A 24,343-nucleotide genomic window follows, 5' to 3' on the forward strand; every position below is an offset into this window, starting at 1 on the left:
TATGCCTCTTTTGTGTAACTAAACCTTCTGTGGATTGTGGCTTGTTTCCTTGTCCATTCATTTAGATAGCTGCTTGAAAAAGTTGGGCCACAGCTCTGTCTCTTGGCATATCCTTTAGAATACTTAATGCTGTAGATGGATGCAATAAGGGCTAGACTTGGGAGCCATCCTGGGGAGGGAAAGGGATTCCTTCCATACATTTGTCTTTGTATGGCTCCATTTAAAGGCAGGCAAAGTCTGTTCTTCTATAGCCTGCAGCTGATAAGAGTACATGAAAGATGAATGTATCATGAATGAGAGGGCTGTTCTTCAGGAGGTTTGTCCAAAACTATAGATGGATTAATAGGAATGAGTTTGGGTTTTTTCCAATGCTGTGGCAAGGTATAAGGAAGTCTATTTAGTCAGAAGGCTTGAGTTATCAAAATGAAGTATTTTGGTCTATCTTAAGCAAAACAGATCTGATGGCTTCATGTACCTGTCAAGCTTCACGTGTATTATGTTCTTAAAAACCACCTTGAATATTTTCCACTGCATATGGTCCCAGAAGTGAAAAAAAAAAATAAATGATACTGCACAATGACTGGAGCAATGTGCTGTTGACTATCAGTCTTCAACTGCACCCCAGCTCTGTTTATTAAAAAAAAACACGCACATACATATATATATATTGTATATATATATATGTATATATATATATATGTCAGTCATGATTTCCTGAGCATGTCCATAATCTACATATTCAATATCTTCTATACCTCACTGTGGGCATCTTGCAAAAGATGTGTATTCATAAAATCTCTTTAGCCAGTATGGGACTAGCTTAATTGATCAGGTTGAGACCATGCAGATTTTTTGTGAATTGTGAATTGGAATTGCAGAGGTCAAGTAGAATTTGAGGAATGCACCGAAGTACAACTTGATTGCTGTATTTTGACGTAGTCTGAAACTCAGAAAATATCTTTGCGATGTTTTAGACTTGAACATAATGCAAGCCCAGCCTCATTTTTGCTGTCTTTTGAGATCCTATCTGTGTTTGCTGTCTATTGAGATCCTAACGCTGATAAAACAAGGGAGGGTAAGGAAATGGTCTTTCCTGATCTGAAAGAGTTGTACCTGCAACAACCTAATTATGGACACAGTTGGTGTACCATAATAGACATACACAGAGTCCCTAACCTACTCAGTAGTATTACTCTCTGATAGCCCGTATGCTTGTGAAACTGGCCCAGCTAGAAAAGTTTACTTATCAGACTGCCTCAGTGTAGTTAAGATGATAAAAATGTTCCTGAGAGGACGTGTGCCCTCAGTTAATTCACACAGTATTGATGGCGTATACCTTACAAAGGGAAATAAAACCCAGTTTTCCGAACAGTGACCGCTTTTTCTGGGTGATTCTACATCGTTTACAGAAAAAAAATCATATATCTGTTCCTCAGTCTGTTGCCACTGCAGATAGAAAGTACACCTTCACAATAAAACAAACGTGTAATTGTGGCAGTACCTTACAGCAGTAGGCAGGCTAGGGATGTATGCTTGACCATCATTGCTAGGGCCTTTCAGACTGCCTCACCACATTGTCATTGCTGTCCTTATCCATGCTAGCTAGATAGGTAAGTACACCAACACATTTCCCTGTTATTTCCTCCTTAGTTTTGCTGCTTGAGACATCCCCAGATAGGATATTGGACTATTGTTTCAGTATTTGAAGTGGGCTTGATGGGGAGCTAGCTATGCAGACGTTGAATTGCAATGAATTGTCCCTGTTCTTTGCAGGGGAGTTGGACTAGATGACCTTTAAAGGTCTCTTCCAATTCTTATGGATTCTGTGATTCTATGAATATTTGTGTTAGACTGCCAAGCTGTGGTTCTATTCTGTTTTATACTAGCAACAAAATCCAGTCCATCTATGTTGAGGTTTTATGTAACCAGAGCTCTGTGCAAGTACACTTCTGCCATTTGTGGGCATCTGGAATCACCCTGTATAGGTTGAGCCTGCAGCAGTGCGTGAGCACAAGCTGCAAATGCTGCTTAAGCCTCCTTAGATTTTTGAAATAGGGCTTAAGTAAGGCTTAGTCTTTGTTAGGATGTAGGCGTGCACTGATCTGTTGTTCTGGGTTTTGCTCAAGTAAATTTGGTCATTTGTTGGAAGAAAGTTGTAGGGCTAACTTTTAAGATATCTCTTCTGATCCTGGCTCCAGCTGGCCTTAGTTGTCTATATTAGGAACTCTATTTATTTTGCATTTTCTAACACTATTTATATACACACCGTGAGGTGCCATTCAGGATATCAGGAGATATTATACTTCTGTCAGGTCACTTTTCATTTTTTCCTCTTTTAAAAGGTCAGATACAAAATAAATGCTCAAATAAATTTTGGGAATCTTTTAATACGTTTAAATGAGCTTTGTGCTCTTTTGCAGTCTGCCGACCACGCACACAATCAGCGTACAGGAAACTTTATTGTTAGAAGCATTAACATTTAATATTTCAACTTACTCTTCTGCTTCTTACCTCTTGCTTCTACTTTGAGTTTATAGATCTCCCAGCCCTCGTTCTCCCTGGATTATATAATGCAGCGTGTCAGTGCCATGCATGGCACTGTAGTTACCTCAGCATTTCCATTTTAACTTTCTGTTTTGAGGGATTTATAAGCTAGCAGTAAAAATGTCTTTCTTGGCAAAATCTTGAAACAACAGTTTCTGGTCATTTAAAAAGAAAGCAAAATGAAACCATCCTTTTTTCCTTCTTTTCCTGGTAACCATTTAGCATGGTGTTTGCAGGATCTCCCGAACAGCAAACGTGAAGGCGGCTATTCAGTATGCAGCCAATTTTAAATGTAATAATACTTTCTCTTTTTATATTTTTCAAAAATGCATGTCATCCAGCCTTTGGGCTGATGATGTCATTGCCTGTTTGCCAGCCTTTCTGGAACCGTCAGCGGTCGGCCTTTGGGGCCTCAGGGAGGTACGGCTTGGGCTGTTTTCCTTTCCTTGCAACATGGATAAGTTCTGCAGTGTTCTAAAAAAGGTATTTATCCCTCTTTCTCTTGGTTCACCCAAGTCTAATAACTTACCATCTCCTTTTGTGTCACAGAGCTACGGATATATCACAATCTTAAAAAACAAAAACAACACATTGGATATATATGTATATCTAGAATATTATTAACAAAAACAAATTTGAAAAGGATAATAAATCTCGTGTTATAATGGGTAAGTGATTTGCTGTTAGAGAAGAGGCTGCCTGGGGACCTGTGGGTGAGTTACGCTTTGCCAATCAGTGGGGATTCCGGTGTTTTCCTTAGGAAGATCTAGTAGTAGTCACTCGCAGAAATGCGCTGCCGAACCAGATACATTTCCAGTTCTATCATCCAGGGCAGTTCTCTTTCCCTGGCTTTGGGCCAAAGGAATGTAAAATGCAGAGTGGATTCTGAGAAACATGGTAGCCTGCTCCAGTTTGTGAGATGAATTACTTTTACTGCCTTTAAGTTAAGCAGTCGGCTTTAAAGTCATCTTTGCAAGCACATATCCACAGATGAACACAGAGAAAAAGCCTTTATCCCTAGTAGGCGACGAGCAGGCTGGCTGTATGTCCCAGTTCTGGATTCGGAGCTGACCAACTCCGCTTTTCCCATCTGAAATCAAATATTGTTCTGCACGGAATACTCTTCAGCCAGTTGCTGCTAGATTTCAGGCCTGAAGTAATTCTTCCTGCAAATTCCAGTCTCAGTTTTTGTGCACAGTAGCATACAGCAGTGACAAGAAACTCCTTTTTGATTTAATTTCACTGTACTTCGTGGTTGTCCATGCCATTTGTGTCATTTTGTGCCAGTAATTTTACTGTTTTAATTTTCATTTGGGGCCTTTCTTGCTCAGGATGTATCTCTGTTCTCTCAGAACTACCTTGGAGTTTAAAATAGTCATCCATTATCCTGTGTCCCAGCCATTTTTTTCCTTACAATCTTTTAACATCATTCTTGTGCTTGAGATGGAAGGAAAACATCCTACAACACTAAAAAAATAGTAATAATTAAAAAAAAAAAAAGCCTGTAGTGTTAGGGGGATTCTGATTTTCAGGTTTGAAACTCTGTATCACCAGTTGGAGAGGGAAAAAAAGGAAAAAAAAAAAAAAGCCAAAGCAGACAAGTACTGTTTCATATTAACATCTATTCTCAATGAAGAGGTAAAAATCAAAGCCCCTGTGTGTGAGGCAGGGTTAGTGAACTGCCAGTGATTCTCCCAGCAACTGACACAAAGGAATCTGTGAGTATCAAAGCTGAGGCAGCAAGCTTAGTGTCAGCTCTTGCCTAGGGAGTAGAAGAAAACATCACTTTGTCTCTGCTTTCACTGCTTAAACACACACATCATTCACTAGTAACCATTTACTCTGCTGTCAAAACTGTTTCAAGAGAGTGCTACATCTGATTAATAGTAAAATGCATGCATGCAAAAAAAAGTATGCCTCCCCTGAGGTACTCATTTTAGAGAATTTTTGCATGTACTTTTTAATTTTTCCATGCTATAAATATGCCTGTAATATTCCAAGAGTGCTGCATTGCTTGTGGTAAAGTCCTTTTTATTTAGAAAGCCTAGTGCACTAACCCTAATTCTAGTTAATGCCTTTTCTCATTGAGGCATGTCACAACATCCTCAGACTCTTGTGCTAAAGAAAAAGTGACCAGCACAAACGTGTGTAGCACATGATTCATAGTGCTTCTCTCTGAATTGTCCAGTGGGTAATTGCAGTACAAAAACCAGAGAAACAGATGTAGACCCTAAACCTTGGCTGTAAATTTTTGTTTTATGATTATGGGTTTCAAATGTGCTATGTCACACTGACAAATATACAGTAACACCAAAGGAAATAGATTTCTGACTTGAACTTTTGCTTTTTATTTCGCTTATGGCTAAGAATATGTTTATTGTAAAGTTTCTGCCATTGCAGTCTGAGAGAAAACAGATCAAGGCAGTGATGTGAAATCACAATTTCTTTGCATGGATAAAGGGGAAGAAATCAGAGCGAAGTTTCCTGCTTGCTGCACCTCCATATGAGCTGGGCAGACATTTAAAATATGTGGCATTACTTAAAGTTTCATTACATTTGAATTAGAGGGCTATTAGTTATCACAATAATTGTGGTTAGTCCTGATCTCAATTAGAAAATACCCACTGCTTTATGAGTGTAGCTTTTCCTGATACTCTGTTTAAAAAACCGCAAGTATCGTGCTATTTCAAAGTGAAATATGAGATACATAAATTACTGTATCGTAGAAATAGTATCTGAGCGAATGATTAGACTATTTGAAGAATTCATTAATTACATGGGGCTTTTGTAATAAGTGTAAGCATTAGCACAACTATTATTCGTAGTAAAATATGATGAGCTACCTGGCTCATTTAAATACAGTGTGAAAAAGCAATCTTTTTCAATTCGTATGCAGCTATGCATGACTTCCTGACGCTTACTTTCAGAAGTTGCCAGTCTACATTTTGCAGCAAAACGGGCAGGTTTTATTTATAAATTCAGTTTTAGAAGACTGGTAATGGAATAAACAGAAGTGAATTTCTGTTTGTATGATTTTATTTATTTTAACTCACACGGGCAATATGTTTTTCTTGGCTTCAGCTTAAACTGTTCCAAGAGCCCTGGTCTGCACAAAATGCTATTTTCTCTCTAAATCAGAGACTGACAAAACATACTGTGTTTTGTATGATCCCTTCAAGTTATTTTTGTGATGACGCATTGCATATTCCAAACTTCTCGTGCATGCTGTATCATTTGGTTAGAAAATGCTGCCTTCTAATTTAGCTCTGTTACTCAAAACAAACCAAATTCCAGCAATATGGACAGCTAAGCTTGTAACAGAAATTTAACCACTTTTTCACTTGCCATTTTGCTACAGAGAATTCTGCTTACTGGCCTGAAAATGTTTAAACAAGCTTTCCCTAAAAGATGACTTTTTGGATAAATATGTGCTGTACGTAATTTTCAGGTTACAGAGTGTCAGGGACTTCATTGGCTTGAGGACTTTCCAGCATGGGGGAGAACATCCTGACAAACTTACAAAGTCCTTAAAAACACAATGTTAAAAGCCAGCTTTTTCACTCTTCTATCTAGAGGGAAGGTGGAAAGAGATGCTGCCTGCTGCAGGGACAGCTAGAGTTCTGCTATCCAAGGGGAAAAAAACGTTAAGAAAGCTTTTGTTTTTATCTCTTCCAGATTACAACAGGTCTTTTTCTGGCTGCTTGTTTGCAATATGGATGTATCAGTTTCAAGGGAGCAAGTGTGTGGGGGTCTTCTTTGTTTTTTATTTAAATTCCTGAACCTTTGTGAGAAGTTTTGTTAATACAATCTACAGGCATTGTCACAGAGCTCTCAGTTCATCAAAGGACTTTTTGTAGAGAGGACATCACATCCATTAAACTGGTTGCACAGGTCCCAGAGTGAATCTCTCTCCAGTATTTTTTTACAGTCCTCAATTGTGCCTTTGCCCTGCACGTTGTCCCTTGCTCTGCCAGGCTCTGATTTTGGGATTTGAGAAAACATGCAGTAATGGAGTGTTTCATTTTCCAGTTTTCCAACCTGAGCTAGCTTTTGATTTTCACAAAATGCTGAGAAGCCACACAAGTGTCTGGAGGGCAGAAGGGAGGAATGGCTGCAAGGCAGAGAAAGGAATCTTGCCTCTCCTGGAACCAGGTTCCTTTGTGCCTCTGGAAATCACGCCCTGGGCTCCTCAGGGCTGTGCACGCTCACTCTGCCAGATTCTTGGTGCATTTGCTGAAAGTAAAAGCATACATGTGGTGATTTAGCTTATGCCCTTTCCAATGGGGCAGAGGGAGCATTTCCAGGCCCCTCAATGTTATTTTCCACTTTTAAAGTGTCTGTAGGAGTAAGGTGTCCATGAACTCTCTTTGGAAGCAAGACTTTGCAGAGGATGATTATTTACAGAAGGTGGTTTTGCGCTGGCTTGGTGCAAAGGGTAGGCCAGCAGAGAGCCAGGCACGTGGTGCTGGCACATGGGCAGCTCTTGCAAGGCCTTGCAACCACAAGGGAGGGATGCCAGAAATGCTGCTGCATGGGCATTGGGGTGGGTCTCCAGCCATGAAGTGAAAGCAGGGATAACCCAGTACCTTCAAAATGTTGGTGAGGGAAGACATGGCAGCCTCTGCAGTGCTTGGATGTAAGGGACAGCTGGATGCTCTGCCTGGGGGCATCTGTGGCCTCCTCACCAATAACTGTGGAGAGCAGGATAAGCACCAGGTAGGTCTGGACCCCACAAAGAAGCCCATTGCCTTTTTCCCCTCTCACCCTCCTGGTAGCTGGGGCTCATTAGCTGTGTGAAAGCTGATACAGTCCCTCCGGGGCCACGCGAGCCAGCCCTGCCCCTCTCAGCTAATCAGAGACAGGCAAGACCTGGGATGGCGGCGGCCAGGATGGGAGATGAGGGAGTTGCCTCCTACCCCCAGCTGGGCTGTGGTCTCACCGTTCTGGGCCTGTATGGGCGTGCTGCAGGGACACATCCCAGACCAGTGGGCAAGCCTGGGAGCATTGAGCAGTGTGGCCTGAGTCCTTTGCAGTTGTCACACACAGCTGCCTGTTTCAGGAGTGAGAAAAGGGCTGGTGAGGAGAGATGGGCACCTGCAGGCCCCCTTACAGCAGGGATAGGCACACGAGGAGCAGGGCTGTGCCAGCCATCCCTCTGTGGGTGGCACCAAGCAGCGGTGCCTTTTCGGGGTAAGTCTGCTCTGCGCTGCCCCTAAACTGGGGTGATGCCTGTGGCTGTGGCTCCGGTGCAGCAGTGGACGCCTGGGCGTCGCTCATGGCCTCTCCAGGGGAGCAAAAGAATGTGGCGGGGGGAGAAGGGAGCGGGGCGGGGGCACCGAAGTTTCAGCACATTGAGCTGAGATGCGCAAACCCCCCCGCTCGCAGCTACCACCTAAAGCAGCGCTGTGCAAACAGCCTCCCGGCCGACGCAGGGCCTGTTTCTATTCCCGGCATGATTCTCCTCCTCCTGATTTTTTTTTTTAATTTTTTTTTTTTTTAATTTAAATTTTATTTTTTCTTCACCTCCCTGCTTGCTATTGCTGGTCCCGACGAAGCGGGGTGACCCGGGGAGGGCCACGCTCTCCCTCACCGCCCGCTGCCTGCTCGCTGCCGGGCTGCTGGGAGTTTTTAAGCCGTGTGAGAATCCTGGGAGCTGGTGATGTCAGACGCCTGGGTCATTTGAAGGTTAGCAGCCTGGGAAGGGTTCACAGAAAGTTCACTCGCATATATTAGGCAATTCAATCTTTCATTCTGTGTGACACAAGTAGTAGGAAGTGAGCTGTTCAGAGGCAGAAGGATCTATTCATGGCTGAGGGGGATCCAGAGGTCCTACCGGAGCTGTTTCGACCCCGGGACTCGGCCGTCGGCACGGCGCGAGGAGCTGCAGGCAGCCGGCAAGCGCCTGAGGAGCGGGACTGGTTCTAGAGAGATTTTGGGGGAGATTGAACGGAGCTAAAACTTGGAATGCGGCTTGCTTCCCCCCATCTTGCTGGATTGGCTGGGCAGCCTGGAAAATGGTAAATGATCATTTGGATCAATTACAGGCTTTTAGCTGTGTTGTCTGTCATAATTCATGATTCTGGTCTGGGAAAAAGACCAACAGCCTACGTGCCAAAAAAGGGGCAGAGTTTGATGGAGTTGGGTGTACTTTTATGTGCCATTTTCCTCCACACCTAGAGGAAAGCACTTTTGCAGGCATTCTGTACAGGGGGAATCATGTTTGACTGTATGGATGTTCTAGCAGTGAGCCCTGCTCAGATGCTGGATTTCTACACTGCGAGTCCGTCTTCCTGCATGCTCCAGGAGAAGGCTCTCAAAGCATGCTTCAGTGGATTGGCACAAACAGAGTGGCAACACCGGCACAGTGCTCAATGTAGGTCCCAACTGTTCTTTTTCCACTTTAAAGCAATTATTATTATTTGCATGTATGTAAAAAAATACTTTTAATTAAGTGCAGGGGTGATGAGGGGCGGGGGGAATTTTTGTGCAGAATGTGCTTTGCAAGCCTTTTTTTTCCTTTAGCCAGGAGGGAAAAAGAAAAGAAAGCGCTGAGCTGTTTTCTGTTTATCCCTTCTTATGTAGTGTATTGATCCTTACAACAGTTCTGAAGCCAAGAAGGAACACATAAAATTGTAATACTATACAACATTTGTAAAACTCCAACCAGGGAAGGACGAATTTACATAGCATCTCTGTAGTAGTTGGTTTTTTTTTTCTTTGCTTCCTTAATCTAATTTTGCACCACATTTGATAATCTGGATGCTTGTTGTCTTGAAGTGCATTTCTGCAGAGCAGCCAAGCAATTAAAATGCTGCTCTGTGCAGTTCTTACAAAGCCATTGAATTGTACTGGGTAGGTGCCATTCCAAAAATCAGACAGTAGTTTTAAGTTTCTGAAGAAAAGGCAATATTTCTTTGTACTGACCTTGCTGCCACCTTTCTTCTTCACTTTGTTGCTCTAAGAAGTTGCTGTTTTGCTATAAAACTACTCACTGTGAGCACCCTTTGAGTTTAAACATCAATTATTTCTATACCTTGAGATTCAGGCAGTGTTACGCTGGTAATGGAGGAAGAAGAGTTAGTGGTGGGACACTTAAGAAAACATGTTATTATGTTAGAGAGTCTTGATCTTGTACTGAAATACACAGGTAGTAAACTGATAGTATTTTAACTCCACAATTTCAAGTCTGAGAAAGAAGTGCCAGAAAGCATCCCCTTATACTCTGCATAAAAGCTTGCAGGATGCTTCACTGCTCTGACGGTGATTTAGATAAATGACTTGGCTATCTATCAAAATGTTTTTAGCACGCTCTCAGGCACTCCAGTACACCATTAACTGTCTGATTGTTTGAAATTTTTGTTTTGCAGTGTGTTAAAAAGTTGCCTGGAATTAGAATAGTTCTCCCTTCAATACAGTTAATCTCAAGGCGGGGGGGGGAATGGATTAAAAAATAAATTTAACAAATGGTCGATGAAGTAATGCGTTCTTCACTCTTCTCAAAAGTTTTCAGTCAGCAAATGACATTTGTGTGGGTTGAGTAAGGAAAACAGAGCTGCAGAAATCAATGACTACCAGCCTACGACACTGCAAATATTTTGATGTCTTTACAATTAAAATTAGACTGTGAAGTTCAGCATGGGATGTTTATTTTCTCCACGCTGTTCTCAAAATGCTTCAAACAAGATATGAAACAAAGCTCTTTCTTCAAAATACTGTTACTAGCTCTGGGCAAGCTTCAGTTAGAGGCGAAGAAAACCCAAACAGATGTTTCACTAAAAATGTGATTTTTTTTCTGCTTTGGAAGGAACTTTCCTATAACTTCGGCAGCGATATCGTGGAAACTCAGAATTAAACTTTCCTGAAGTAGGAGGAATAAGCTATCATAAAAAACCTTCATTTGCAAAATATTCTTAAATACCTTCTGGTTTAAAAATCTCCTGTTCATTCTTTTTTTTTTTCTTTTTCTTTTTTTTTTTTTTAATAACCAGAGGCACGATTCTTAAGAACAAAATATATGATGTTTGTTCTTGGACAAGTTAAACACGGGATTACCCTTATCGGAATGGAATGAGTGGTAAATATGTCATTTGCTTAGGGCCTGCGATAAGAGACGAGTGTTGATAACGGCAAAGTTTAGCTACTCAGAGAAACTAATATTTACAGGAGTAAATAGAAAAATACAGGGCAAATGCATTCAGGAATCCAGACTCCTAACTTTGTGAGGAATGGGATTAATCTTCACTGCACGGGAATCTAAAGTCAGGATGAAACCTGAATTATAATCTGGTATATATCGCTGTAATTTGAACTGTGAAATTTAATGGTATGTGTATATGGAAAAGCAATTCAGTGAGAGTCTAAATGAAGAATTCTGTTTGATTTCTAGAGCAGGTGGTGATTTTAGTTTTGGAAAAATAGTAAGCACTTTATGCTTGTGGATAAATATATGTACGCGGATGATAAAATAGTAAAATTCCGTCAGCATTTAATATTTGATTTCGTATCTCCTGAAAATAATGTCAAAAACCAGAATTTTTGCGGCAGAGAAAACTTTCAGTGGTTTAAAGGTTGCTCCAGTGATTACGAATACAAAGATAACAATGGTTAATTTGAACTGAAGTGTTTCCTGATTCTTCCTTTTTATGAAGACCTCGGTGATTTAATGAAATGTAATTGTAGCCAGATTTTGAAATTATTAGACATGTAATAGCTTGGTTTTTTTTTTTTGTCTAGTTTGTTGTTTTATTTTTGGCTCTCCCATAAAAGCAGTACACCTGCAGCCATAGCTTTAGGCCTGAGAAATATTGCTTTGATAGAGATGTGATTGCAGAGTAAAAGGTAAATGGTTGTTAAGGGAATAATACCTGAACAGTGCAGCCTCAGAACAGCCCAGCAACAGTCCTAGCATCAAGGTTTCAGCTGAAATATTCGCAAAATTGGCTTTTGCAGAGGTTAAGGCAGATCGCTGCGGGTTTCCAACTTCAGCACATCTTCAGGATGTTAATCCCGTTACAATTCACTAAGCCAACGCACTCCTGCAACATCACGAATTTTGTAGTCCATGAGGGTCTGCAAAGTGAAGCAGAGGGTAAGATGCAACCCAAACATGACCTTAACTTGTGTGGCATTTTTTTCCTCCCCCCGTGGGAGGAAAAGCATGCTATGGGTCTGCAACCCCAACGCTAGCCACTGTGTACTGTAAGATGTGCTACACACAAACTGTATACATTTGTGTACTCACACATGTTTATATTTTATCTGATGCTTCTTACCTCGTTATAGGCTTAAAGAGAAGTTATTTATTTACAAAGGAAATTGTGGACTCAAGGATGACACTAGAACTGACTGCGGTTTTAATCATGAGTAATTCTCCTTTTCTCCTAAGATAAAAATCAGGTTGAGATAATCAAATTAGAGGAGAATAGTTCTTGAGAGGACAAAAATGACTGAAGTTAAGATAGCAGGAATGATTAATTTATACTTCAAGACAGATGGAATTTTTTGCTCCCTTACTGTGTAGTGACAACAATTACCGAGAGAAAACAACTAACTTTTGGTGAAATGAGAGCTAACTCACTAGTGCGGAAGTGGGAACGGGACAAGCCCTGAGAGGGAATGAGCTGCAAAGCAGAGTGATTTTCCTTTGGCCTTGGAAAAGCATTAAAAAAAATCTTCATTAGTCTTCATTAATTAAAGAAGTGAAAAACAAATGAGAAGGCCCAAAGCCAGAATAAGTTTGCTTGGTAGTATGTAGTATTTTAGCTGATAATATCATGAAATACTACTACCTGCTGTGTTCTGCTATGTTCAGAAGAGTACGGAGTATGAGGAAGGCAAAAGTTAAGCACATGGCAACAGAGTGCGGCATGAGGTGGGCACTCCTGTAGCATGCATTTGTTGTTTGGGTCCTCTAGGAAGTGTTCATCTGGAGAGGTCTAGAAGGTATTCACTTCCAGAAAGTTTGTCAAGATGGAAATCCACAAGGCATGCATTTTACTTCTGAATTCCATTTGGGCCGGGTTCTTGTTACCTGCAAACACTGGGAGCACTGGAAACATCTGCGCTCAACAGAAAAAAAGAAAAGAAAAAAAAACTTTTTCTTTTATCTTTCTGAATTTAAAAACAAACATTTTGAAGTAAGGACTTGTAATCTGCATTCCCAGGTATCAAATTGCTGCAGGTGTGTTTGCTAGTGCCCAAAAGGCAAGATCTGTTTGAACCAGGTTATTTTCTTTAAAGTTCATGTAAAAACTTTACATTGTAATCATTAGAACTGATACGCTTAGGAATAGAGTATGTATTTCATTTTTTGTACTTGCGGCTTAATGCCCTGAAATATGTGATGAGAAGTATTTGTTTCTGATCCTCTTCAATACGCAGATTTTCTCACTCAAAACGTCACAGGGGGATATTTTTCTTCCAAATGAATTGAGATGAGAGCAACCAGTCCTCTACGTAGGCTCTCGTCTAGGTCGCCCGATTCATCCGTTGGCGCAGGAAAACTCTAATGGACATGCACTGCTGTCAAAAACTCCCGCAGATAAAAATGATGAGAGGCATTCGCTGGTGAAGCCGGGGTGGGATAAGCTTGGAGGAAAAGCAATGTATCTTTGGGTGACTCCCCGCTTGCCTAATGCGTCCGTGCAGTGAAGGTGTAACTTGTCAGAACAAAGCTAGCCTGCTGCAGCGCTGCCTCGCAGAGGTTACGCTGAAGTTAAGGAGTTGAAAGGGAGAGATAATGTTTCAGACAGCCAAGTTAGTCATCCTCACATCCAGCTAAATCCCCACTTACTGCTGAGAGCGCTTCCCAGAGACGTGCCTGCACGGCTGCCAGGGCCACAGCTTTGGCTGGTGTGTGGGGAGCCGGGCAGCCCGCTGGGCAGGTTGGGCCCACATGGCCCCCTGTGCTCCGATCTAATTTACGCACTGCCCCGCACACAGCTGAAGCTCTGTGACTGTGCTGCGCAACCGGCGTTTGGGTTTTGGGAGCCTGTTTGTGAAAGACATGCCGTGCTGGAAAGGGCTGTGGCCGTCCGCCCGTCCCACTGAAACCTTAAAAGCGAGTGGAGCTGCGATGAGTTCTCAGGTCCGCCCAGCCATGGGGGCCAGCGCTGGTGTGTGTGTGAGCAGGGGGCCCATCCTTAGCCCCTTCCCCACTGTCTGCCCTGGCAGGGGGTCCCACAGTGGGTGGCTCCCACCCTGGTGAGGCAGCGGTGCACAGCCCCACGAGGAAGGATATCGGTGGATGTATAAAATGGCCAAGGAACTTCAGTAAATAGACTTTACCCTTCAGGATCCACGGATCCTGGCAGCGGCTGCGAGGGAGGGTGGGGTTGTACTTTTCCCCTTCCTGTACTTGGACACTTTTGATTATCCAGACTTTCTGGGACTGAGCAGGGCTGCCTAATAACAAAGCCTGCATAACATAATTACCTAAATAGGCCTATTGTCCTTTTCAAATTACTGCGCTGTGAAAACCTTAAACTTTTTTACTGGAAATGTTACATGTAGCAGTTAGATAGCTCAATGGCTGTTGCAAGAAGATCCCGTTTCCTCGTTTCTCACTGCTGTGTGGCTGAGAAGCTGATTATCCGCCTGCCGCCTATTGATGTTTACTCCTTTTGGGAAGCAAATATTTTAGCCCCTTCTGGCAGGGTAAACTGCCAAAAGTAATAGGGCTGGAAATACAAAGCTATGATTGATTTTGACCTTTGCTCATGTGCACGAAGTCTGTCCCCATGCAGTGTGACCCATGCCACTTCGTGCTGAAATCCAAGCCCTTTCAAACTAAATGGAACCACAAAAATAGAAGCCATGAAATGCTCCAAACTCTTCTAAAATAACAGAATAATCATCTCTTCTGTACTGCAAGAAAAAGTATAGCAGGAGGGCAGCAAAACTGGGTTTAGTAGCAGGCGAGCCAAGAGTAATGTCTTCCGTCTGCTGCTGCCTTTTTATGAGAACCATATTCTAGGTACAAAATAAACAAACTGATACGATGTGGGAATGAATCTTCTGTGTATTCTTTCAGTCACCATAATCTCAGCTATTCCTCCCAATCATAGTCAGTAAACAACTTTCATCCAGAAATCTGGATTTGAAATTATCTTTTTAAAAATAATCTCGTGTTTGGGATTTTATTAATCCATCGCTGCATGAGCAAATGTGTTTCAAAAGTTAAGAATGTCAGAAACAGTAGCCTAAAGTTAGCATCCTAAATCCACATTTCATGGCTTCATTTCCAAAAATGCGGAGAATCTAAGAGCTCCCTCAGCACTTTTAAAAACAGGCCACATATTGAAATGACCAGATATTGTCTAGAACTTTTATTTAATATTAAAAATTTTAGAGGATTTTTCCACTTCACCTCAGCTACATGAAAAAGCAATTAAATTACAGAGTTCACAACACTGAGTGGAAATAGAGACACTTACAGGACAAAGCAGGACTTGTTTTAAACAGCACATTAAGCAGGACTTGTCTTAAACAGCATATTACTCTTTTTCTGTAAATTTACAAGTGGAGTTTTCAGAATTGAACATTGAAAGTACAAGCCTAGGGTTTGGAGTTTTTTTTTCCTTGTATTTTGCCTGTCTTGCTTATTTCTCTGATTCTCTGTTTCCTTGCTTATGAGTGGACTTTTTCTCAGTCAGTTTCAGACTTTTCCTCCCGGAATAGGTTTTAATAGTTAGATGATCTTCATATTCTCATCTCTCATTTGCAACTGCTCTGTGTTGTCTTCCCAGTGACAGTGAATTTGTGTGGTTGTGTTCACTGCAGATTTTGCTTTTGCTGGGGAAGGGTGAGGAATCTAGCTTCTTTCAGCTCGTTTTAGTGATCCGAATGGGAGCAGAGAGCTTGCATCATGTGATGGGGCAGCTCACAGCAGATCACCAGCATGGGGTCTGTGTGTGAGAACTTCTGTTGTACATGACAATCTGATAAGGATATCATGTGGTTTAGGAGCACATTCCCTCAATGTTAACTTCTTTGTCCCTTTTATTCGGGAGTGGGTAAGGAAAAACGTAACAAACTGATGCCAGCTCTTATATAACTGACCCCACTTTCTTTTAGCATTCTGTTTGAGTTTTACAGCTTCTTCAAATACTTTTGTTGAGAGATGGAAATACAATCCAACAAGTCTGTGTAAAGAACGCTGGACACAGAGTATATAATATACCTTCTGTTCCCCTTGGACAAGGTGATTTTTCTTTCCCCTGCTTATACCGTATATAAACGGAATATTATAAAACTATGTAAGTCAAATATATACACGCAAGTGACACTTGTATAGGTTTAATAGGTTAAAGCGTGAGTGAGTATTTATAAATTCTCAAAGTGCTCTGGATCTTCACTGCTAAGGACACGGTGCTAAAGTCCATCCATGGTTTGGAGTGATTTCCGTTTCGTGCACTTTCAGTGACTTAGACTTTACCCCTTAAGTGCATCCCTTAAGATAAAGAACGGAGAAGTGTCTCACAACAAAGACTTTTTTTAGCACCGGTTTGTTTCATTTAATGATTAGGAGGATGTCTTTCCACTGAACCATAATACTTTTCTCTCGGCTCACATTGTATTTTTAGCAAGGATCTTTGAACAATAACAAGACAAATTAAGTGTATCTTTTAGAGCCTTATCTTGTGAGGCCCTTCAATGCACTCAGCGCTCCACCCTTGGATTTAATAGGAGTTTCAGACAGAGTGCTTCAATGACTGAGCCTTTAGCATGTTTATGTACCACTGCTTTACTGAAATTCTAGTAAATGCTGATGCCATTGCACTGGATATTCAGAAGGAACGGCCAAAACTGCTTTTCTTCTTAGAAGGGAAAAAAAAAAAAAAAAAGAATTATTCTCCTTTCGAGCTCCATGGAAAGAGATGTGGAGCAGCTGACTGAATTGCCCAGTGCTGCACCACCCAGAGACAAATGCTGCCATTAGATTAAACTTAGGTTTACTTTAGTGGGTGCTTCAGTGCTGGAAAGCTATTTGTGTCCATGATAGACTCAGAGTGGGAGAAGTGATTCAGTCAGAAAAAAACAACAACAGTGAAGCAAAAAATCTCTTTAATCCTGTCATTTCTTCTGTCTGAACACAGCTTGTGGTGAAACACACACCACTGCAGTGATGTTCACAGCATTTTGTTACTACTCTGCTGGCCTGTTGGCAGCACACAGTCCATCACACAGAGATGTATCTCTCTACCTATATGACAGCACTGGTCTTCCAGTCTTGAACCAAAGTCTCTCCTCTAGCAGCTGGAGATCAGTGTTAGGAAGTTTTGCAGGCTCCTGTGTGATAAGCAGACCTAACAGGGGCTGAGATGATTTAAAGAGGTGCCAGTCCCACTCAGGACCAGCAGGCTTCCTCCCAGCCCTGCTCCTCTGCTCCTCACCTCGCACCAGAAAAGCCACCAGGAAGGCCAACATCGTCTGTCTTTCCAAGACTGAACATTCACTCGAACAGGAAGGAAGAGGACTTGCAAAACTGTGTAACAGTGCCATCTGGCGATACCTGCCCAAACCTTGCTGCTCCCAGGCACTGCCTGTGGTCAGGAGACTGGGGCTTTTCCCCAGACGCAGGGAAACGCCTGTGAGCCCCGCAGTTTGTGTTTTCTGCACAACTCTTAACAACTGTTAACCTACTCAGAGGTACTATCTTCTCAACAAACCTTCCATTCCTCGCAGAAAACACTAATCTGTCAACCTGCATTTTTGGCTTGGGGCGTGAATCAAAGGCCTGGCTCATAGTCCTGCAAATGTTTGCTCCTTACTGTTAGGATCAGGTCCTTGTTTGTTTGCTTTTAAGCAGTGCTTCATACTTCTGTCTCTCAACCTTTGATTTGAGGGGACTTTTCTTCTTCCATCACTCTATCTTTCACACTGTTCCTTTGCATTGCTTTGTTGTTCGGTTTGCTTCTTTCATTCTTTTGTGGGGAAAAAGTGATGAGTTCCTGGATTGATGTATGTCAGATCCTCCCTCAGGGCTGGCTGGGAACCCTTGGAGACCTGCCTTTTCTACAAACACTCCCATTTTCACTTCACGCTTTGAACACCAAGCCTTAAGATGTGGAATAAATGTTGGCAAATCAGCTATGTCTCTCAGGTGTTTGTGCAAAGTATCTTTGATGAGGGGGTTGATAGGAGGATGTACTTTTCTCAAATCCTCATCTGGCAGTGAACCTCAGCCTTCCTTTCTCCATTTTGAGAGCACATTCCAGCTGTGTGTTTCTAGTTGCACGTACTGTCACAGGTTGTGTGGGTTAAGTACGTGAGCTGTTTGCCTTTCTACATTTTGCATGCATTGCCACATTCATATCTTTGAGACCATGGCAGAAGGGAGCCATTATCTGAAGTTTTGCAATGAAGCTGTCAGCTGACTGCAAAAAGTCTGAGCTGACTCACATCTTCCCTGTTTTTTTCCTTATCCGAATCCTTTTATTTTCCTGTGTTTTGGACAGATCCTTCAGACCTTCATGGGTGAAATATGAGCTACTTGTTGGGAGGGTCTGTATGTCTGGGTGCCGTTAGAGAAAATAGCTCTACCTCAGTCTGTGAAATGGAGCCCTGAATGAAAGGTGCAACTGCTCAAAGTTGCTGTTTTCACGTTTACTAAAATGTCAAAGCATAGCTTAGTTATAGAATTTTACATTGACACTGCCAGTAATAGCATGTTTGTTAAGCTTCTGCTACACTTAGTTTCTGTACAGAGAAAGAAAAGGCTTTGACCAAAAGAGGTGAGGAAGGAGTGACGTAATTAGATAAGATTAAATCAGAATATCAGTTTCCCTGAAACAGATACTTGGCTTTTTACCAACAGTATTTTACCCCATTTTTCAAATAAATACGTATTTTCACGGGATAACTCTATCTGAAATATTAATGCTTCCAGGGCTGCATTACCTTTGTTTGTTCATCAAAGTCCATTACTATGAGAAGGCTGCTGTTCCTTAGGCTGTTTCAGCTTCAAAAGAATTTTAGGGCCTGGTCTATTGGAAAGCTTGGGGGTATAATTAGTGAAAATGGAAATAGATGCAAGAGAAATTTAGTTCCTGATGTTTTAATTTAGTGTAGTACTGCCATGTGTTGTTGAAGAGGATTCTTAAAGGCAAACATAATTATTTCATTATGGTCTTCAGAATGCTTTCATTGGTCTTAATGACAAAAAGCTGCATAAGGAGTCATACATTTTAATTAGACCTTCTTATATTTACATCAGATAAATAACAAATAATTGATGAAAAACAAGTCTTCTGAATGGATGACTTCACACAGAGCTCTGGTTACAGTTTAATGATAAAACATTTCTCTTATTGCTTTGCATTTTAATTATCCAGAATTATTGCTCTAGCAGAAATCTCAAAATACTGTTATTTCCATGCATTTCATTAGGTTCACAACAAATTTCTATGAATCTAAAGCTAAGAGAAAGGGTGTTTTCATATGTAAGCCACTTACAATCCATTTCCAGCTTTTGTTGTTGTTGTTGTTGTGGACTACTCAGGAAAAGCTAGTAGGAGGATGAATCAGACTACTTCATTCATCTTCAGTTCCCTACACAGGAGCAAGCCCTGCCATTATTAGTGACCAAGAACTCCTTTTGAGGTCAAGAGACCGTGGACTTTTCTAAGGAAAAATGTGTTGCCTTTTCCTAACCAGCTTAGCTGAAAGTGGTATGCCTAAATAGTATACTTTTTTTTTTAAAGTCTTCCCACTGTCCCTTTATGATGTGTGTATGCTTATAGGTACATTGAAATTACTCATATATTTTGTGTTGGGAACTTTATAATACAAGGAGAAATGTTGTTTAGAGTTTTGCTACTTGCAAGAGTTTTGTGTTTTATACGCTCTCCAACGTTTCATTTTTGTAACAAAACATATTTGACATGATTCATTCCTGAGAGTATACAGAACACTAATTGTTGTTATTGATTTTAAATTTTGCAACCATTACAAGTAAGCCAGATGAGTGGCAGATAAAGAGTAATAATCCATGGAGTTCTGGAAGTGTTTCATGTTTGTCTGTAGTACTTTACATGATCAATAGTAAGTGCCCCATTGAAACTAACTGCTGTATCAAATAACAGTAAATCAAATGAATGTGCTTACAGATTATTTATTGAAAGCTTTAATTGTTCACTGGGGCCCTGCTTATCTGAGGAAACAATAGAACGTAGTGATCAGACAAACTGGTTTGCAAACGCTGGGACGCCATCAAACAGCGGGGCATCGCCTCTGCCTGGGAGGTGTGGGAGTTTTCCTAAATGTGCCCCTGTCCCACCAGCACTTCCTGTATGCTGGGACTGCCCATACTGGGTGATCCCAGAGTAAATTAGCCAGAGAGAAGCTTACTCAAAGAGGGTATCTTGCTTTCACAGGCTACTCTTCTTAAATCTCTTCGGATAACGTACGTGCATGGGTTAACGTGTGGAAAAAGCACTAAATTCCCCCAAATTTCTGAAGGGACATGTATGTAGAGACAGACTATACAAGATCTGATCTAAGAAGGGAAAGTGGAGAGAAATCATAATAAACTTACTGTGTGAATAGCTTAAGTAGGTATGAAGTACAGTTTTTGGCAATACATGCTGCTGCACAGTTAGTTGTCAGACGCTTACAAATACTATGAAATTAAAAAAAATGTTTCTAACTAACAGCTCTGCACTGTAGCAGTGTTGTACTTATTCCTTAAAATGACTGCTCTGTCTTGTCCCATGCCTTTTCTACAAACACTCCCATTTTCACTTCACGCTTTGAACACCAAGCCTTAAGATGTGGAATGAATGTTGGCAAATCAGCTGTGTCTCTCAGGTGTTTGTGCAAAGTATTGTGCAAAGTTTGTGCAAAGTGAATTACTAGTGCCACAGGTTAGAAGTTTTCTGGACCTTAGGGTGAAAGAGGTAGTCCTACAGACAGTTTCACCATACTATCCTCATTTTTTTGTGTAGCCTCAGTGTGTTGTCAATTACACTTTGCTGTGGCTTCAGAATCCTTTCAGTGTCAGCTGAGACACTAACACTGTCCTTCTGCAAATTTAGGAAGATGGTACTGAAGGAGTTTACATTAAATGGCATATCTTTCCAACCGTGACAACTGGAAAAGCGTTTGTACAAATAAGCTTAATTTCTACAGAAAACGATGGCCCAAATCTCTCAAATATGGCAAGAAAAGTGTTTTCCTTGAGAGTGCTTATTCTGTGAAACATACTTACATGCATATTTATCATGCTGGATAATCATGTTATGGACATTAAAAAATGATTAAAGCAAAATAATCAAAGGTCTTCTAGAACTGAGCCTCTCTTGGAAAAAGTAATTACCCATTTTCAAAATGTAAGTTTTGCCTTAAGTTTCTTGAGACATCAAGTGTTGAATTTGCTTCTAGGTCAGGATTGAATGTTGCCTGTCCCACTCCAAATTTAGAGTTTTTCCTGTTATGAAATATTTCTTTTATGTCATATACTGTTTAAAGTGCATCTTCCCTATTTGTAAGTCTGGAATAACGCAGTAAATCATGAGCAGAGTAGCTGGGCAAAAAAACCCAAACTTGAGGCTGGAGGTGGGTATTGAACAGGAAACACCAAGCAACTGGGAAACACTACTAGCAGAAGTCTGTTTGTCAGCATTACAGTGTGTGCATATTTTTTGCTCTTCTGAGTCAGAATGGTATCACAGATGACAGAGATAAAATTATGAGCATTCCTCACTCTCAGGTATTAATAGGAAAATCCACACAGGTAGAGAGTAAGAGAAAAGAGTATTGGAAAATGCACTCTTCAGTCACAGTTCTCATCTAGGCTCCGGTCTCTTGTGAATATTTTATTGATCTTTTATCTTCTAGGCAGAGTAGAGAGATCTGCTCTCAGTGTTGCTACCTTTTTGCTGAGGCACCAAGCCCCTGCCCAGCTTTTGGCTCCTGTGGCACCAACTGCCATGGGGACATGGTGATGCTTGCCTGGTTAGCTGCACCAAGGGAAAGAAAATCCCACCCATAAACATGAAAAAAAAATAGATATAAAGTAGCATGTAAACAATGATGAGGATGCTGATTTTCAAAGAAAGCCAGTGCTGTTTTAGATTTTCACGGTATCTTCCCCACTATGTTACCATCTTTTGTCTAGCAGGCACTCAGTTGAGATATACTGCAGTTCTGCTCAGGCGAGCATTGCAGCTTGATAAAGTGTGTATTTCATTTTCTTCCCTCAACAGATATTGGTGATACTCAGTTCTTAAATATTCCATGAACTTGAATTTCTCATGTGAGCATCGGAAGTGTTGAGGTGTGCTGCTTTTAGTAAAGCACTGACCTGATCTGGCTTGCTGAGGAGACAGTTTGTCCCTGTCACAGTGTGCGTATGTGCATTGGAAGATGTCAGTAAGGTTAAAATTTCGTCTGACTACCCTTCTTGTTGCAGATAAGATGAAGCAATGAAAGCCATTTTTTACTGTTATATGTCATGTCTAAGTGGAAATAATGTATTGTTTTAATTAAACCCCCACAGCTGTAGCAGCGTAGCAATGTGGGTGCAATTAGGCTAGTGTTAAAAATAGTCTTATGGAGTCTTAACAGTAACTAGAGAGGAAAGCTAGATGTATGTAATAGACCTGTACAAGCACAGGTACCCCAGAGACTCACAGCAATAATGCCAGGAGCAGAGGAGATGTTTCCTGGGACACCTCCTTGCTTTAAGGAACTACCTTTCAGAGACGTTGCCTCTCAGTTTTCTCTGCCTTGTCCTCTGCAGAAGGCTGTTGCTCCACAGGCAAGAGGAAATGCTTGGCTCCATTTCACAGCCCCAAGCCTCACCATCCTCAGCAAATGGCCCTGCTTTTGCAGGGGCATTGCAGGGAAGCTGGACACACGCTCTTCCTTCTGCTCTGCTGGAGGGCTGGGAAGCTGCAGCCCTGCTAAGGAGCTGTGGGTGGCTGCTTCTTGGGTTTTGCTGGTTCAGCAGATTCATTACTTGAAGAAGAAACATACCTCTGAGTGGCATCGTGCCAAAAAATCCGCAGCGAAGGTCCAAGAGTGAGATCTCAAGCAGTGAGATAAGCTTAATAATTGTCTGATGCTTTATAAAAAGAGGCGAGGGACTGTGTGATGAGGCTGTCAAAGAAAATAAAGAGTAGGCCTCCTTTTCTGAGGATATCAAAACTCAGAATTAGCAGAGCAATAAAAGCCTTCTAAAGTGAAAGCTGGAAACAATACATTTTTAATAAAATGGGCAGTTACTCTAATTGCTGAACCCCTACTGTTCAATTTCTTTTAGTGCCCTTATTCATTAAATTCAGCATACTTACACTTATTATTTACAGATGTATGCGTTTTAACTTGTTTATAGAAACCATGCTTTGCAGAGAGCAGTGGCTGGTATAATGCTAATTTGTAAGTGTTTATTACTGCCTATAATATGCCATTTTTAAAACAATTAAAAGTACTATTTGAGCTCATCATTGCAGTCAACCCCAAAATGCCCATGAAAATTGAAATATTAGTGCCATGTTCTGCCTCAAAGGTTATAGGCTGTTTGTAGCAGATTGATAGTGAGCCCATTAAAGAATTCACCTGTTCTTAAAGACTTGAAGCTCAGCAGTCCAGCTTCCAGATATTATCCTAATATAACCCATTTAAACATATGTGATAGAGTTCATAATTGCCCTTGTAAATGGGAATGGAAAGGAGGGTACATAAATGAATTAGTGATATCCAGCAGTGTGGCTGCAATACAAATTAATTGGGACGGTAAGCACTTTAACTGGTCTGTACTTACTTGAAGTAGTTTTGATCAATGAATTGGCTCTTGCTGAGTCACTTATTTATTTTAAGATCTACAAATTCCTAAGGATCAAAATGGCCTAAGTTGATAGTCCTAGAGTTTGAGAAATAAAATTACATGTAAAATACTGCGCGGCAAGTCAGTTTTAGGGCATCAGCAAATAGAGCACAGCAGTCTCATTTTGTCCATGTGATACTGAACAACTGTGTAATAGTAGTACGTGATTAAAGATATGAAAACTCTCATTTTCTTGCTGGATTCAAGCCACGGCAAAAAAATCATGATAAATAGTGTCATAAGAACACACTGAATATATAGAAAATAAATTTATTTGGCAGACACAGTAATACTGAAAACTAATACCAACTTGGATGGGAGGCCAGCTTTCTGGAATGGAATCATTCCTTCATTCCTGCAGCATAATGCTCTGGATTATTCTGTTTGGATGCTTGAAAAGATCTGAAGATAAAAGAAAAGTGCTCAAAGTACTGTAAAGCATTTAATAGCTATAAATGGGGACTTTATGACTTAGTAAAATATCTGGATGTATGTAAGATTACAGTAACGATTTCATTATCCTAGCAATTTTTATTTCTTATTGAAGAGACTGGATTTGAGCTTTTTTCATTTTATATGTTTACAAATCAAGGGTACTTCTTGGAATTGGTGTGTTTAGGACACTGTAAAACTGGTCTGAAAAAAAGAATTGCACCTCCGCTATTTTTAAGTGCTTTGTCCCTCACAGTGTGAATTTTCCTTATTATTGATCCTGCAGGGAAAATATGCCAAATTTGTGACAGTTTTATCAGTAGGTCACAGAAAGAGGCTCTGTTTTCATAAATAAAGAGGCCCAAGTCCTCATCCTTTCTAAGCCAGTGTAGCTGCTTTGCTTGTGCCGCTTTGCTCCAGATGAGGATCTGACCTTGGGAATTCATTGGGAAAGCAAGGAGAGCCCCGCTTGTAAGAAAAGCTCATTTTCAAAGGAAAATGGAACGTTGCACAAATGGGAGCATGATTTTCTTTGGTAAA

The 24,343-nt window shown here is 41.1% G+C and overlaps 1 protein-coding gene across 5 annotated transcripts in view; it reads left to right on the plus strand.

The window, feature by feature from the left end:
* Positions 1-24,343, plus strand: part of RARB (retinoic acid receptor beta) — a 318,900-nt gene that overhangs the window by 218,759 nt on the left and 75,798 nt on the right. The window contains exon 1 of one of the 5 annotated variants that reach the window (XM_052692255.1): positions 8,179-8,917. The exons of 2 other annotated variants lie outside the window; for them this stretch is intronic. In XM_052692255.1, coding sequence (XP_052548215.1) covers positions 8,761-8,917 — 157 coding nt within the window. In that variant the 5' untranslated portion in view covers positions 8,179-8,760. Of the gene's footprint in view, positions 1-8,178; positions 8,918-24,343 lie in introns of those variants that run through there. 2 more of the 5 variants (XM_052692254.1, XM_052692256.1) reach the window with 2 other exon arrangements.

This window comes from Tympanuchus pallidicinctus, unplaced genomic scaffold, assembly GCF_026119805.1.
Source record: "Tympanuchus pallidicinctus isolate F22 unplaced genomic scaffold, pur_lepc_1.0 scaffold3, whole genome shotgun sequence".
In the NCBI taxonomy this organism is placed as follows: Eukaryota; Metazoa; Chordata; class Aves; order Galliformes; family Phasianidae; genus Tympanuchus; species Tympanuchus pallidicinctus.